Source organism: Gymnoscopelus microlampas (assembly GCF_963454915.1).
Source record: "Gymnoscopelus microlampas genome assembly, chromosome: 7".
Classification (NCBI taxonomy): domain Eukaryota; kingdom Metazoa; phylum Chordata; class Actinopteri; order Myctophiformes; family Myctophidae; genus Gymnoscopelus; species Gymnoscopelus microlampas.
The window spans coordinates 47,092,783-47,110,920 of record NC_139944.1 but is presented as its reverse complement, the minus strand read 5'-3'; the positions used below and the strand labels follow the sequence as shown (position 1 = coordinate 47,110,920).

General features: G+C 39.9%; 1 protein-coding gene across 1 annotated transcript; it reads right to left on the bottom strand.

Moving 5' to 3' along the window:
• Positions 1-724: 724 nt before the first annotated feature.
• LOC311048309 (uncharacterized protein) lies at positions 725-16,282 on the bottom strand. The gene is made up of 5 exons (XM_084061529.1): positions 16,026-16,282; positions 12,423-12,520; positions 7,198-7,288; positions 1,825-4,075; positions 725-1,696 (listed from the first exon to the last, which is right to left on the bottom strand). The coding sequence occupies exons 1-5, from the start codon at positions 16,102-16,104 to the stop codon at positions 1,597-1,599; spliced, it is 2,619 nt and encodes an 872-aa protein (XP_083917655.1). The 5' UTR covers positions 16,105-16,282; the 3' UTR covers positions 725-1,596.
• Positions 16,283-18,138: the final 1,856 nt, after the last annotated feature.

The following is an 18,138-nucleotide window of genomic DNA, read 5'->3' as shown; positions in this document are numbered from 1 at the left end:
TTCACCTCGGGGCTGTTTGCATGCCTGAAGGAGCTGGGCAGACTCTGAGTGATGAAGGCTCTGATCCATCATGTTTGTAAAGTGTTAACTTACAGGATCGATCGGTTTTGCTGCAATGTGTGCCTTGAAGGACAACTGACTGTCCAGGACAACACCCAGGCTCTTGACAGTTGGAACAGAAGCCACCAGTGAGGCGTCAATTGAAATGGTGAGATCATCCTGCAGGGGGCAGTGCATACCTGAGCTATAGAGAAGCTCAGTCTTGTTTAGTTGAGTTTGAGGTGGTAGGAAGACATCTACTGTGTGCAGTGCACCCCCCCATATGAGTAGAAGCACAGCCTGAGCTCCTCTGGCAGGACAATTCTGGTAATTCTAAAGTCTAAACTAAAGACAAGGCAATCAGGCCTTTGCCACCCTGGGTTTTGGAATGATTTGTCTGTGGAGACCAGGCTAGCAAGTTCAGTGTTTTCAATCACTTCTTAACCCTTTAAGACCTGAGGCGATTCTTTAAAATGTTTTCTAAATCCTAAAAAAAATATCAGACTCTTTTTTTTCAAGATTTTTCCAAAATAGCAGATCTACAACTGCTATTGCCTTGTATATCTGCTATTTTTGAATGGCCAAAGAAATCTAAAGTGACACAGATGCGTTCCAGGTCTAAACACACTAAAACGGGATGTCGCCTTACTAACCTCCAATAGAACCCCGACAAATGATTTGGTCACAAATTATGAATAAACTGCTTCAATTTATTCAATAAAATATTTATTAAATTAAAGATCTGACTTTATTGTTGTATTAGAGTGTACACTATTATATTAGACAGACATACATACTTCATATAGTCACATTGCACAATCCTGACATTTCTCATAAATTCCAGACATACTTTTTTTTCATTAACAAAACTAATATGTACATCAAAACAACATGGCGTCGCTAATAAAATCTTCACTGCCAAATAGAAATTAAGCAAAAATAGAATTTTAAGACCAATAAATATGAAAATCAATCCTTCTAAGATTAAAATCTGGCACCCATCTGAATGACTCATCTAGGAAAGTCATGAATAAAATCATTCATTTCCCATGGCCAAAGGAACGTACACGATACAAAGGTAACAGTAAAATAATATTTTACAATTATGGCACCCATAATTACAGCACGAACCCTAACTATTCCTGTACTGAATCCGATAGCTGTCTGTACAGCAAATGCAGAGTAGTAACGCTTTGTAACAATATTTCGAACCTGTTCTAAGTACAATACAATGTAGTGTTTTTCAGTTTGTTTTAAACTTAAACCAATTTCTCATCTGTCAGTGATTAAAGAGCAGCTGCCAAGGAAAGCAGTTGAAAATGGTCTGCCAAATGTGACTCTAGACACATGGATAAAAAGGATTTTTTTGTATTTTTTTTACAGAGGTGCTGTGTCCTTTGGAGGTTAAGCAACATTATGTTGCATTATCCGTAACTCAGAAGACCATTACTCTTAACGCAATAATACCATCTTATTGGTGGAAAGGTTCCTACGTCATATTTTAATGGTAAAATCCAATTCTATATGAAACTATATATGAATATAAAGCATAATTCCTCATGATGATTCCCCCTTACTAACAAGGGTGATGGGTTGTTTGGTTCCAGGTCGAACTGTAAATGTCATTCCAAATTGCTGCTTTGACTCTGGTCCATTGCTGAAAGGAAGAACAGATTTATGATTGTCAAAGCCCCAACAACAACAACAATTCATCACTGGCAGGCCATTAGGAACTAACTAATCCAGGCCACTTTATCTTATGAAGCACCTATGAAGCTCACTTACCTGGTGGCACCTTTTGATGACGATTTCTCTTGAAGCTTTTTGGCAACCTTACTCTCCAACTCACGCATATCCAATCCTGTTGTTTTGCTGGGCATGGTGGAGGTCTTGTTCAAATGCAGGCCTGTTGTTTTGCTGGGTATGGTGGAAGTCTTGTTCTTTGGCGGGGCCTTAAGGACTGCAGGGACGTTCGTTTCTTCATCAGACAAGGGGTTACCCCAGTCACCATCGCCGTTGGACTCAGGTTCACTCATGGGAGTCATTTTATTCTCCATTTCTAACATCTTCTTTTGCAAGATACTTAGGAGCGTGGCTTGGCTGGCTGAGAGAGAGGAGGTGGGTGATTGCGTAGGAGGCACCTTAGATTTGGTTTGGACCGGCAGCCTTGGTTTGATGTCCGTTTCAGGAGGTGGGAGTTTTGGAGGTGCTGGGGGCTGAGGTTTTGGTAGAGGAGATGGACTTTTAGCAGGGGGAACGGGACTGGCAGTTGGTGGTGATGGTGCACTCGTCACTGGCGGGTCAGGTGCAGGGGTGCTGGGCCTGGGTGGAGTCTCCGCGGATGGACCTTTAGCATAGGGAATAGGACTGGCCGTTGGTGGTGATGGTGCACTCGTCACTGGCGGGTCCGGTGGTGGGAAGCTGGGTGGAGGCTCCACAGCCTCATCTAAATCATCAGCGTTGGCAAACTCTGGTGGGGGAGGCAGCAGTGGCATACACACCTCTTCTTCGATCTCCTGATCCGGTGCACTCTCAGATGGTGAAGAGCTTTGATCTACACTCCGATGTTCGATAACTGGGCTGCTGGCAGGTGATGATTGAATGCCAGATACTCTGTTCAGAGCTGGCTTTGTAGATGCCGTCCCTTTTTGGACCACCGCATATATCGGGTTTGTTATTGTGGGCTCCGAAGAGACAACAGGCTTTGTATTCTCCAGAATTTTGCCTTGTGAGGCGAGAGAAGAGGACGAGGCAGCTCTGGGGATGACGACGAAAGAATTGGGATTCGAGGCAACGGGCTGGATGCTTGCGGTGGACTGCTCACTCGTTGCAGTGCTGTTTTCACGCGACAGAGAGGATCTGTGCTTGTCGCGCTCTTTAGCTGCCATTAGAAGGGACAGGGGTGTGGCTGCAGGCCCTTCTCGTACCCCACTGGGCTCACTTCCCTTCAGGTTACGCAGTTTATCTATTAAAGGACTGAATTGGCGGCCCTGACTTGGAGGTTTATCAAGCTCTGCCTGATTACTCTCTGAGTTGACGCGAGCAGCGGGCTGTTTCTGAAGCTTTGGTGAAACTTTAGGTGGAGTTGTAGAAGCAGGCTCAATGCTGGGCGGCCTCTTTGACAGGGAAGCAGGTTTTTGTGGCGGAAGGTTTTCTTGTGAGGTCGCCTTTGGAGATTTATCAAGCCCCGCCAGATTACTCTCTGAGTTGACGCGAGCGGCGGGCTGTTTCTGAAGCTTCGGTGAAACTTTGGGTGGAGTTCTCGCAACAGACTCGATGCTGGGCGGCCTCTTCGACAGGGAAGCCGGCTTTTGTGAGGGAAGGTTTGCTTGTAAGGTCGCCTTTAAGTCCTGCAGGTCCTTCTCCACGGATGAGGTTTTCCCATTGACCTGGACAGGCACCGGGACAGAGTTAAGAGACACGGAATCCTCCAGGACCAAGATGGGCTTGGGCCTCGTCTCGCGGTCCGCATGCTCGGTCAGAACGGAGGTCTTGGGAACGCTGTAGAGCTTAGCCGTGTTCTGGGGGTTGAAGCTGGACGGCGTGGGACTCTGGACGGGGGGAGGCGGGGCGGGGCACTGGGGCGGGCCGTCCATAGAGGGCATGGACGACAACCTCACAGGCTTCGGAGGGGGGATCTTCGGAGCCTTGTGTTGCCGTTCAGCAGGGGACTGTGGCGGGGCAACTTTGGTCGGCGGAGTAGTGGAAATAGGCAAAGACGACGTAGAGGCACTGGAGCAAGTCGAGGGAGGCTTCGGAGGCGCCATGGGCGGGGGTCTCAGGGAACTCAGGTCCTCGTCCTCCAAAGAAGGAGCCAGGGACGGTGGTTTTGGAGGCGGCATGGATGGCGGCTGAATGCTTGCCAAGTCGAGATCGCCTAGATCACCCATGAAATCTGGCGGAGGAGGAATGAAGTGGGCGGGTGGTGGTGGTGGCGGCGCAACAGAAGGCGGAGGAGGAACCAGTATTTCTTCTTCTTCTTCCACCAGGTCAGGCACAGATAGAGCTGATCCATTTGACCACCGATCTCCACTGACTATAGAACAAAAAGACAAGTGTTGGGGTAGGAAGCAGAGACCAGTGTTTAGATGTACGGCACACAAGTGAATCAATATAACAAAGGTTCATCTTAGCTCATTTAAAAACGTGAGCAGTGTTAAAACAATACTTCAAAAAACAGCCAGTGGTGTAAAGTAACTAAGTGCTTTTACTCAAGCACTGCACTTAAGTAAAATGTTTAGGTATTTTTACTTTGCTGGAGTATTTCCAGTTTTCAGCACTTTTACTTCTACTCCACTACATCTCAGAGGCAAATATTGTACTTTTGTAACTAGTTACTTTGCAGATATAAATCATTATATTATAAAACACACATTAACTTCAGTCCTATTTTATACATAGGCTATTTGAAAATAGCCGATGCGACGCGTTGTGAGCTTGTAGATCTGCTGTTTTCAAACATCTTAGTACTTTTACTTTTGGTACTTTAAGTATATTTTGATGCCAATACTTCTGTACTTTTATTCAAGTAACATTTTGAAGAATGTGTTTTGTATGAGATTTGCCCCGAACTTCTATGACATCAGAAGGGAGTTAAATGAGTTATAGTGTAAAGAAGTTGTTAGATAACATTTGGTGCACAAACGGCAGCATTAGGAAGATGTGGAAGAACAGAAGGGTGTTGTTTTGTAATCACACAGATTCTAACAGTATACTAAAGAGTCATTATTATATCAGCTTGTGGCCTTCATGTGTGTTGCCTGTCTAGTGTGGTCTATTATGGGAAATGTCCTGTTGTACTAATGTGAGTACAGTGTGTCTGTACTTTGCTTAGCTGTGCTCATAAGGCTATTTTATATTTGATCTATATTAATTGTGGTGTAAAGTAACTAAGTACATTTACTCAAGTACTGTCCTTAAGTACAATTTTGAGGTACTTTTACTTTACTGGAGTATTTCCAATTGTCTATACTTTTACTTTTACTCCACTACAATTATTTGAAAACTTTAGTTACTAGATACTTTGCAGATATAAATTATTACATTATAAAACATACATTAACCACTTTATCCCTATTTTAAACCTAGGCTATTTTAAAATAGCCGATCTACAAGTTCACAACGCGCCCACGCGTTGTGAGATTGTAGATCTGCAATTTTCAAACATTTTAGTACTTCTACTTTTGGTACATTTTGATACCAATAGCTTTGTTCTTTTACTCAAGTACATTTTTTTATTCCAGACTTTTACTTGTAAGGGAACGGCCACACCGCACTTTTATTTTACCTCTGGGGCGGAATCTGCCAATGCTTTGTCAATGCAAATGCGTGGATTCATGGTCTTGCAAATCTTTTCCAAGAATCCACGCATTTGCATTGACACAGCATTGGCAGATTCCGCCCCAGAGGTAAAATAAAAGTGCGGTGGGAGCGCACCCTAACAGAGTACTTCAACATTGCAGTATTGATGCTTTTACTTAAGTAAAACATTTGAGTACTTTTTCCACCACTGATAATTACTTTGATGACTTTATAGACATTGCATATTATTTCATGTAAAATGTGCAAAATTCCCTTGGGGTTGAACACCTATTGTGGGAATGGTATGGCTATTGACATTGTCTTAACCCATTAAGACCTGGAAATGTGTCATTTTTAGATTTGAGCAAAAAAGCATTATTTTACACTTTGGCTATTCAAAAATAGCAGATATACAAGCTCATAGCGCGGCACCGAGTGCCGCGCCACGAGCTTGTAGATCTGCTATTTTTGAAAAATTGTGAAAATGTGCGCAAATCTTTTGAATATATATATTTTTTTTTAAAGCGAACATTTTTAACTCAAATCTTTGCTTCTGGGGGTCCCTGGAACAAAAGAAATTGAGATGGGGGTCCACGGACAAATACATATCATTTTGGGGGTCCTTGACATGAAAAGGATTGAGCACCACTGATATAGAAACATACGTTTTTCAGAATACTGTTGGGATTTATAGGAGACATGTAGAATCGGCTTCAGGTCTCAATGGGTTAATACAGTCCCACAACATTCATAGCCTATTATAAAGCAAGCATGATAATGCAAATGATTCCTATTCTTTTCTGTTTTCATGTTATATTTCCTCAAAATGCACTGCGAGTAATATATTGCCTTCTAGGTTTTGCCCAGATTTGTGAAATCATGAAACAATACAATATCAAATTCTTTTGGATCTATGCGTTCACTCCCACAGTGTAAATATGCTTGGTATTTGTTATGGCTGCTTCGACACATTCAGAAATATATTGTGCAATGGCCTGGACAAACATTTACTTGCCCTATATTTTAACCCTTCATGGACACTCACTGCGATCTACAAGCTCACAATGCACCACAATGCGATGTGTTGTGAGCTTGTAGGTCGGCTATTTTTGCTATATTTGGGGATAGCATTTTATTTAAAATTTACTTGAGTAAAAGTACAAAAGTATTAGTATCAAAATGTACTTAAAGTACCAAAAGTAGAAAGTAGTCGCAGTCATGGTCTTGCGCATTTTTTCCAAGAATCCACACATTTGCATTGACAAAGCATTGTCAGATTCCGCCCCAGAGGTAAAATAAAAGTGCGGTGGGGCTGAGCCCTTAACAAGTTTTCAAACGTATAAAAAGTATAAAAAAATATAAAAATAACAAAAATAACAGATCTACAAGCTCACAATGCGTCGCATCGCAATGCATTGTGAGCTTGTAGATAGTCTATTTTCAAATGGCTGAAATGTATATAGGGCTGAAGTGGGTAATGCATGTTTTGTATTAATAATCAAAATCTGCAAAAAGTAACTAGTAACTAAAGTTTTCAAATAACTGTAGAGGAGTAAAAGTTCAATATTTGCCTCTGAGATGTAGTGGAGTAGAGGTAAAAGTATTGGAAATTTGAAATGCTCAAGTAAAGTAAAAAATACCTCAAAATTGGACTTGGGTAAATGTACTTAGTTACTTTCCACCACAGCCCAAAATGTGGACGGCAGGTTGAAAGCGGTTAAACCGCGATCAAACAATCCGAGGCGGCCTCAAACCAGACCAAATGCTTAACATGCTTAAAGGTGGTAAATAATTGAACTCTGGGCAAATACAAAAAAATATATATATATTCAAAATAGTTTCATGACAGATTCTTACCCAAACCGTTGGTCTTTACTTCATTGTAAGCTGGAATGACAGGAACCGTGGGTGTCGGGACAGCAAACCCTTGCAAAACCTCGGATGAGGACTGTGGGAAAAGAAAAGAACAACATTGAGACGTGATGATGACCTCTGAGATAGTCACAGGAAATGGAACGTGATATGAGAAGAAGTAGGGGAGTGATGAGATAACCTCTGCATACCGTTCTTCAATAGTCAGGATTAGAGCTTGTGAAGTGAACCAACCTGTTTTCAACACGGCTGTGGCAACATGCAGTGGCGTAAAGTAACTGTAGTAAAGTATAATTACTCAAGTAGTACTTTTGAGTACAATTTTGAGGAGTTTTTTCTTTACTGGAGCATTTCCATTTTTCTATACTTTTACTTCTACTCCACTACATCTCAGAGGCAAATATTATACTTTTACTTCATTACAGTTATTTGAAAACTTTTAGTTACTAGTTTCTTTGTAGATTTCGATTATTATTGCAAAACGTACATTAACCACTTCAGCCCTATTTAAACGTCAGCTATTTGAAAATAGCCGATCTACAAGCTCACAACGTGTCGCATCGCTCACAACGTGTCGCGATGCGACACGTTGTGAGCTTGTAGATCGGCTATTTTCAAAGGATTTTTATGCATTTTAGGCATTTGATAACTTGCGAAACGGGACATTCTGCATAACGAGTACTTTTACTTTTGGTACTTTAAGTACATTTTGATACCAATGCTTTTGTACTTTTACTCAAGTAAATTATGAATTCCGGACTTTTACTTGTAAACAGAGTATTTCTACAGTGCAGTCTTGATACTTTTACTTACAGTAAGTAAAACATGTGAGTACTTCTTCCACCTCTGTCGCAGTTGTAATGTCCCGTGAAACGAGGTTATCAGGCGTAATGCTGTTTTTGCGCAACTGATACTAAAACTTGCATTGACTGCTATTAGTAGTTAGGTAGGGCTTGTTATTGCAAGAAATGTGGAAATCCAGTTAATCGTGATATTCCTAAAAACAGCAAAGACATTTACAACAGTAGATGTTAACGTTATGTACGGTAAAAGATGGTCTCATTTTTATTCTACACATTGTCTCTCTCGAAAAAAAATCAGTCAAAAGGGCCGTCCACTCCAAGAACGATAATAATCATCGTTCTTGTTCTTTACCCATTAAAACCGTGAAAGCATCTGTGTCATTTTAGATAAAATAGCAGATGTACAAGCTTCACAGTGCGTCACTTTGCGCCTCGCTGCGAGCTTGTATATCTGCTATTTTTTTAACATTTTTGAAAAATATTGAAAGTGTGAGTCGAGAACTATTGATTTAGAAGGCATTTGTAGAATTGGCCTCGGGTCTTAATGGTTGTTTTAAGTGCGTGACGGGGTCCACACCACAACTAATTTACAATGATGACAGTGGGGAACAATATCGTTTGGATCACTTTCAGAGTGATTTTATGAACGATAGGACCATAAACAGCCAATCAAAATCCACCCCAATTTACAGGGTGTCACATTCAACACTTCACTTTACATTCAACATGTTTACTGAACGTTATTGTTCTTCAGTGTGGTTATCTCTATTGTTATTGTTGGTGTGGAGTCTACGGACAGCCCCAAACACCTTAAAATATGTTCATGTGCATTGGAGTTCATGCCCTAATGCTTAAACTAAACTAAAGTGTCACAGGTTTGATATAATATTACAGGTTCAGTAATGGCTTATGACTCGTGTCATGCTCATGCATACTTCATTCACAAAGACAACACCTCTTATTCATCACAACGGCAGATGTTAAATGAAATGGGCACGGTTTATTATGACTAAAAACCCCATGCAGTCACTTAGCTACCACACACACACACACACACACACACACACACACACACACACACACACACACACACACACACACACACACACACACACACACACACACACACACACACACACACACACACACACACACACACACACACACACACACACACAGAAAGAAAGAAAGAAAGAAAGAAAGAAAGAAAGAAAGAAAGAAAGAAAGAAAGAAAGAAAGAAAGAAAGAAAGAAAGAAAGAAAGAAAGAAAGAAAGAAAGAAAGAAAGAAAGAAAGAAAGAAAGAAAGAAAGAAAGAAAGAAAGAAAGAAAGAAAGAAAGAAAGAAAGAAAGAAAGACATGCTCCTACAGTATCACTGTCAACCAAAAATAAACACAGACAGTGTTGACATAATACCAGTCTAATAGGTTGAGCGTGGCACATGCCCTTTCTAAAAGGACAGGACAACCACTGCAGCACTACAACAAGCCTCGGCCAGAGTGACTGTCTGGACATAAATATGCTGAATCACTTTCGTGCGGTCTAATAATGCCTGAATCAAATACACACTTATTAAACTAATCTCAATCAAATGTGGATTAGCTCATGACCTTTAGAGTGCATTTACTGTAATGTTGCGGTTGGATCTGAATACAAAGAGGCCTCTATTAATCTCAATGTCTGTCACTGAATGAATTTTAACCCTATAATAGGTTAGTGGTTAATAGTTCATCAAACTAATCAATTTAATGGATTCAGTTGATTCGTTGATATAAAATATATTTGGTTGGTATTTTTGTTTGTTTTTTAGCTTCTGATATAAAATGTTAACTGTTAAACACAATAGTCATTGTTTCCATGAAACAATGACTACTCATTGCCAGTCTTCCATCCTATCACTAAGGGCTTCTGGAGAAACCAAACATTTCAGTTGCTCCATTGAATACACAGTGCAGTTGCTGTACATACACACAACAACAGACATAAAGGACATCCTATGGTGTTTGTACTGTACAGAATATGCAACACTTCATCAGACTAATCAGTTTAATTCAATGCGATTTGTGTTCGCATTGATTCGTTTGATCAAAAAACGTGCTTCTCAATTATTCAATTAATTAGATAGAATAATCGCTAAGAAGATAATCGATAGTTGCAGCTTATCCTATAATTTCCAGATTTCTTCATCTATTCTGATGACAGACTGGCTCTGGCTCGACTACCAACTTGAACAAATGACTTTGATTTTCAGTTCTAGTCTAGTAGATTTTTTTCAGTTCTAGTCTAGTAGATTTTGATTATTATTACAAAACATACATTAACCACTTCAGCCCTATATACATTTCGTCCATTTGAAAAATAGCTGATCTACAAGCTCACAATGCGTCGCGACGCATTGTGAGCTTGTAGATCTGCTATTTTCAAAAGATTTTTATACATTTTATTTATACATTTGAAAACTTGGAAATGGGACATTCTACATAATGACTACTTTCTACTTTTGGTACTTTAAGTACATTCGGATACCAATACTTTTGTACTTTTACTCAAGTAAATCTTGAATTCAGGACTTTTACTTGCAAGGGCACGACCACACCAAACTATGGCTGCTGCTGATAAACTCATGTTGTGCACAGCCGACTGTTTTTTGCAGCCATGCGCATTCTAAGAAACAGAGTATCTTGCTGTGCATTCTGTCCCATTAACCAGTGACGCACCTGTCACTCACTTTCAGGACCCTCCCCGTAGCCGCCTTCGACTCACCCGATTGGACAGAGGGGTGGAAAAGCAGCATAGTCTTAGACGAGGCGTATAGTCAGAGCGCATAAACGCAAGGTGTGTGACTGTGTCTGACATGCGGAAAGATGCGCAAGACCATCAAACCACGCCATTCCCATTGAAAAGCATTGGCAGATTCCGCCCCATAGGTAGAATCAAAGTGCTAGTGTGGCCGTGCCCTAACAGAGTATTTCTACATTGCAGTATTGATACTTTTACTGAAGTAATAACATTTAGTAGTTTTTCCACCACTGAACTCTCGCCCATATGTCACACCTTGAATATGATATTGCTGCGTGGCGCCCTATCAAAGGCACCTTGCAGAGGCATGAACATTACACAACAGATTTACAGGTGTGGTTTGTGTTTCACTTTAATGTCATGTTGAGTTGTTGCCTTGTGACTCACTTTCATCTGTCATGGATGCCATGAGCTGTCCAACCCCACGTACTGCTGGGTGTGCCCGACCCAACACTGTTGTATACGCAATAGAATCCTGACTGTTGATTTAACCCACTAGTCTTAGTGAAGCTATACAGCTGTACTTGGACCACTTTTGGACGCATTGTGGGCCCTTAGATCGGCTATTTTTGGCTTATGTTCCCCTCAGAATATACGTAGATGCTGGGGTTCAAATTGTTAACCCCTGAGAATCATCTCTCTGGATGAGTTCACACTCTCAGTGTGAACCAGCTGTTGATTTTGACAGAAATGTTTGATTTAGTTTTAGTCATAGTCTTTTGAATAACATTCCATTTAGTTTTAGTTATAGTCTTTTGAATAACATTCCATTTAGTTTTAGTCATATTTTAGTCGACTAAATATCATAAGATTTTGGTCGACTAAATTTACAGTTGATTTAGTCAACTAAAATGTGTCTAGGCGGTGCTTTGATGGCATCGTTGCATGCTGAAAATAGCCGATCTACTCGTCGGTGAAAAAAGGTAGTCGACGAACATTTTTCGTCACAGTTTTAGTCGACAAAATCAACACTGGTGTGAACTCATCCATTTGTAACTCCAAGAGTGTACAAATGGAAACAAATGGACCCGTAAACCTTTCTACGTTCCATTTGTTTCCATTTGTGCACTCTCAGAGTTAAATGAACACTATGGGTTTGACAGTGTACATGTCCATACCACAGAGGTCGATCATACATGTAGAACACTCCCCACATCTGAGGTGTGAAAACCAGTTGAGAGATGCCTTTCAAGTCACACTGTATTCATTCCATTAATGTGAAAAGGAAACTCTACCTCACACACACACCTCAATATTTAAACACATACGAGGCAGACTGGCACATGACACTTTGCATATCAAGACTGCAAACACAAACACATGCACAGCATGGGAAATAGATATACACACATACAGCACACTTACACGCACAGATAATGTTTAGAAGTAGGAACTATGTACAGCACTTTCAAGCACATCAAAATGTGCTATGATGATTAATGTCTTTGCTAATTGTTTTAATTTTTTAATTTTTAATTGAAATACGAGTCAAATAGGAGGCTGGCCAGATTGATAAGCGAAGTGAGAAAAAGAAGATTGTTAGCGTAAGCATTGACCAGTGTCTTTACTCGTATGCATCGTGAATGATGATTTACTGAGTTATACTTACAATGTAATGTTTGACTGTGGGTCTGGACCGTACTTTGGCAGTGCCCGATTCAGGGATGGCTGATGAGTCCAGCACCAGCTCCACATTGTCTTGGGTAACTGCAAATAAATGAATACATGTCTATTAGTCTGTGTCAGGCTGCTGCTGGCCTAGTGAGAGAGCACCTCCTTTGCAGCTATTTTATACAGTAAAATGGTAAATGGTGCATTTAGAGCTTTTATCCAAAGCGCTTTACATAGATTGTGCATTACAATCACCCATTCACACACACACACACACACACACACACACACACACACACACACACACACACACACACACACACACACACACACACACACACACACACACGCACAGATGGCGGAGGGAACCATGCAAGGCACCAACCTGTTCAGCGTCTTGCTCAAGGACACTTCGACACTAACTCTGTCCAACTCTGTCTTCTTTCACAGTGGTGGAAGAAGTACTGACATTTTTTACTTAAGTAAAAGTATCAATACCATATTGTAGAAATACTAATACTACTATACTAATATACAAGTAAAAGTCCGGTGTTAAAAATGTACTTGACCAACAGAACAAAAGTATTCGCATCAAAATATACTTAAAGTACCCAAAAAATAAAAGTAGTCATTATTATGCAGTATTATGTCCCATTTCACCAGTTCGTCATGTAAAAAGAATCTTTGGAAAGTAGCAGTGGAGTGAAAAGCACAATATTTGCCTCTGAGATGTAGTGGAGGAGAAGTAAAAGTATTGAATATTGGAAATAGAAATACTCCAGTAAAGTACCTCAAAGTACAAACTATATGTACTTAGTTACTTCACACCACTGGTTTTACATAATACATACTTTTGAGTGCACTTATTGGGCATTTATATTCTTGACAAGTTTAAGCTTATGAATGAAAAGTCCTAGTGTGGACATATAGTGTGCATTGTACTAGCCTAGCACATCATGGCAAAACACACAAGATCAAACAATATGGCCTGAAATGAATTGATTTAGAACAAACAATCATGAGGACAATAATAAAAAAAACTTCACTTTAAACTGCCTGCTGTATCATAACAGGATCCCAGTGGTGTAAAGTAACTAAGTGCATGTACTCAAGTACTGTACTTAAGTACAATTTTGAGTTACTTTTTACTTTACTTGAGTTTTTCCAATTTGCAATACTTTAACTTCTACTCCACTACATCTCAGAGGCAAATATTGTACTTTTACTCCACTACATTTATTTGAAAACTTTAGTTACTAGTTCTTTACAGATTTTGGTCATATTATAAAGCATAACAACTTTAGCCCTATTTTATACATAGATTTTGAAAATGTACTTTTGGTACTTTAAATATATTTTGATTCCAATACTTTTGCACTTTTACTCAAGTAACATTTTGAACACAGGCCTTTTACTTGTAACAGAGTAATTTTATATTGTGTTATTGATACTTTTACTTAAGTAAAATATCTGAGTACTTCTTCCACCACTGCAGGGTCCCATGGACCAGACCAGGTCTATGTAATTAATTACACTTTTCAACAGTGTTGAAAGACTTAGGCACCTGTCACCACCAACATAACCCTCTATAGTGACACTGTTCAATTGTTCCTTACGCATGAAAAGTTCTCTACAGACTAGTAATTGTGGAAAAGTGGCTAATTAGATAATGTGCTGAATAAGACATCTGTAATTCAGTGTCAATCAGCCTAACTTATTATGAAGTAATTCAATGCTTTTAACCTATTAAGACCTGAGGCGATTCTTAAAAATGTTTTCTAAATCCTAAAAGTTTTTTGGAAAAAAAAAAAAAAAAAAGTCACGATTTTTCAAAAATAGCAGATCTACAAGCTCATAGCGCGGCACTCGGTGCCGCGCTATGAGCTTGTATATCTGCTATTTTTGAATAGCCAAAGAAATCTAAAGCGACCCAGATGCGTTCCAGGGTTAAGTATAGGCTAGTTTTGTTGCTGACAGAAAACAAAAGCTTTCACGATGAAATGGTCACTATTCTTACAGCTACTCCATCCAAATGAAACAAATTGAACAAATTAGAAAACATTTAAAAGGATAGTGAGTGACTAAACTTCTCAAAATTATGGCAGTTGCTGGCTGCATCTGTATATCGAATAATGATCGAGAAGTCCTTTATTTTCTGAATTATTATGACTAGCTATTGTTAGAATGTTTGCATCAAATTATTATAATTATATATTAGGCCTATTGGACACACACACACACACACACACACACACACACACACACACACACACACACACACACACACACACAATGAGAGTTGTATTAGTGGTCAGTCACGTGTTCCATGTCAAGCCTCTTCCAATAGCAACAATACCATCAAGCAACATTGTTTAAACTGGATCATGAGCAATGGAAGCTATCATATTCATTAGTGTGCTGTTTTAAAACTGGAATGTGTTGGTTGCTTCCACGTATCCCACAAAGAACAAGTGGGATTTAGATGTATTTTCTGTGATATATCACAATACAGAACCCACATAAATACTTGTCCAAACTGAACGCATTAGATTGAAAATACAGTATGTGTGGTGTTTACCCAGTCCAGAGGGACCCATTCTAAACAAATGATTAATTTACAAGTGGTGAATATACAAATATTTGAATATACAAATGTCACCTAGGCTAGATCTGTTGTGTGTTTGCACAGCAGGTTTCTCTACAGCCACATCATAGAATACACAAACAATCAGATCAACTTCAAAGGACATGTTTAGGCTACAACAACACATTGTAGGCTATCCTGCCTGTCTGTCCTTCCAGGGTCAAACCAACCACACCTGGCTTTCTAGAGGTTCAGTTCATAATAATCGAAATGATCACTATCTACCTGTAGGACTGTGATGAAGTCAACGGACACAGGATAGTTGGGCACTAGGCACCTCGAAGTAAAATTGGCTATTTTGTCCAAAATGTAAAAGAAATGTATATTAGGAAAATTGTCTTAATGTAATTTAAAGTATACATGATGTGAACATGCACTGTACATCATTATCAGACTTAATTGTATCCTTCAACTTTTAGTTTATGCCCCAAAATGACTGGATTTACAGGTTTTGTAGCAATGTGCAGTTGTAGAAATGTTTAAGCATGTTCTAATACTTTACTTTAAAACATTTTCCAAATATAGGCCTATACATGTTTTAACATTTTGGAAAAAAAATAGCAAATTTAGGTGGTGCCCACCTATCCTGTTACCAAGTCAACGTGTTTACACTTCTACAGTTTTGTATTGCAATACATGGAAAAGACAGCCCTTAAAAATAAGATAACTGTTCATTCTCATCTCAATGCGTTGCATTGTAAGTTAACTCGGTCGTTAACTCTATACCTGAAAGTCTGGTCATTTGGTTAAATGAATAGTCAACAGATTTAACTTAACAGTGTCAGTATGAAAGGCCTTGTTGTGTCGCCTCTACAATCATTCTGTAACTTTATCTCGGCTTTCAAAAGTGCAAAGGTTGTTCACAAACTCTTCAGTGAAAACGGACTTTTTACATTTTTAAAGAATTTAACTTATCCTCACGTTCCATAAGTAAAGTTATATAGGTCATCTACTCACCCATCTCCTTGACTTTCAAATTGGTGTCGAAAAGAGAATGGTTCTTTCGACCCAAAAAATGCAAAGCCCCCTTTTTCATGATTATTTTTGTTTGACTTTGAGCAAAAAGAATACGATGCTCCTTTAGATAGATGTGTAGATTCAGCCACTTAGTTGAGCATTTTGTCCGGTGAGAATGCGTTTATTCCAGTGTAATAACCTGTGCTACATTATACTATGGCAACAGGTGCATACATGTGTGCTAAGCCTGCTGTGAAGTGAAGTGTGTTCCAGTGATTTGGTGAAACGTTTCGGGACAGAGAAAATGTCGCTGTCCCCGCCTCCTCCTCTCCTTTCACTGATACACACCTTTAGCCATGGATACATACGACGGTCTTCTGTCACGGCCGTCATGGATGAACTTCAACCTGGTGTTTGCACTTTTTCTATTTCTGGCCCGTACATCTACATGAACGTTCAAATTTCAAATATAAAGTGCTTAGCCCATCGCCACAGATGTTGAAATTATTTACGGGTCCTTAAAAGTACCAGTATATTCCGTATTGTTCTATAAAAAGCATTTTAATTTGATTGGTGGTTATTTTCTCATAGAGTTATAATGTATCAGAGTGCAATACACGTCCCAACCGATAGGGTCGCGTAGTTGAAAGCATAATGGAGAAAACCTGGGAAAATGGCCACCAATCGGATTACAAGGCTTTTTATTGAACAATACGGAAGATACGGGTACTTCTGAGAGCCCGTACATAATTTCAACATCCGTGGCCATGGGGTAAGCACTTTATATTTGAAAATAGAGAAAGTGCAAACACCAGGTTGAAGTTCATCCATGACTGTCATGATCTGACAATCATGTTTCAGGGCTAACCTTATACCTGATGACAGCATTCATGACTTGTTCTGGTCCTGGTGGAGACCGTTTGCCATGGATTAAATGCTTCTTTCATGTGTTCGTTTACACATCTTTGCATGGGTGACACACACTAGGGACAAAACGAGGCTTTCTAAATAATCTCTCATTGAACCTTTTCATGGCATATGGTTTCATTAAGATGAATTGAATACATAGGACCCCAATTGAAACAAGACCGCAAGGACTTTTTTGGTGTTATCCTTTTAGACCAAGTGTTTGACTGTACTCATGCTGTTTCACATTTTTGTCTAATCAAATATTCAATTAATCAATAGTGGAAGGCAGCTTAATTTAACACTGTGTATGTGATTGGCACCTGCTGGTGAAATGGATGTATTGCAGTCAAATGAAATGAGGCATCGTTTCAATGCACCTGTTTACTGCATGGGCACCAAAACATTCTGGGCACTTTGGAAGAGTGTGCACTAAAGGGAAACCTGGGCACCAAAACAGAGTGGGAACTAGGCCTCAGAGGAGTGGGCACAATAGGGAAATGTGGGCACCAAAACAGAGTGGGCACTAAACCTCGGATGAGTGGGCACTAGGGGAAATCCAGGCACCAAAACAGGAATACTTTGAAGTCTGGCATGCATATTATTGGAATGCAACTAACTGAGGTTAAGGTTAGGTTTAGGCATATTTACTGAGGTTAGGGTTAAGGTTAGGGTTAGGCATAGTTCTACTGAGGTCAGGGTGACGATTAGGGTTAGGCATATTCTAATAAAAGGTGCCCAGTCTTCTGAGGTCTGGTGCCCACTCTGCATTGGTGCCCAGATTTCCCTAGTGCCCAACCTTCCTATATTCGATACACATCGCGTGCTGCATTACTTGAGTTTGCATTACTGTTTGACTGAACATAAATAGTCTTGTGAAATGTACTCTACAAATAAAGATTGATTGACTGGTTGACAAGCTTCTGTTGACAAATGAAGATGATGTTATTCTATTTAAGGAAGGGGTTGTGCTTGGGGTCATGTAGTAAGTACATTACTACTGTATGACAGGGAGGGGACTATGTGTATGTGTGACTTAGGCGTATGCCTACCCGGTGACCAAGCTCACCAAGAAGGTATACAGTATTTATTTAGTGTGTGTGTGTGTGTGGGGGGGTGGGGGTGGGGGGGGGGGGGACAAGCTGAACCATAATAGACAGGCTGTAACAAAAACAATAGCTATCAGGCCTAGTGCAGACATCTTGGC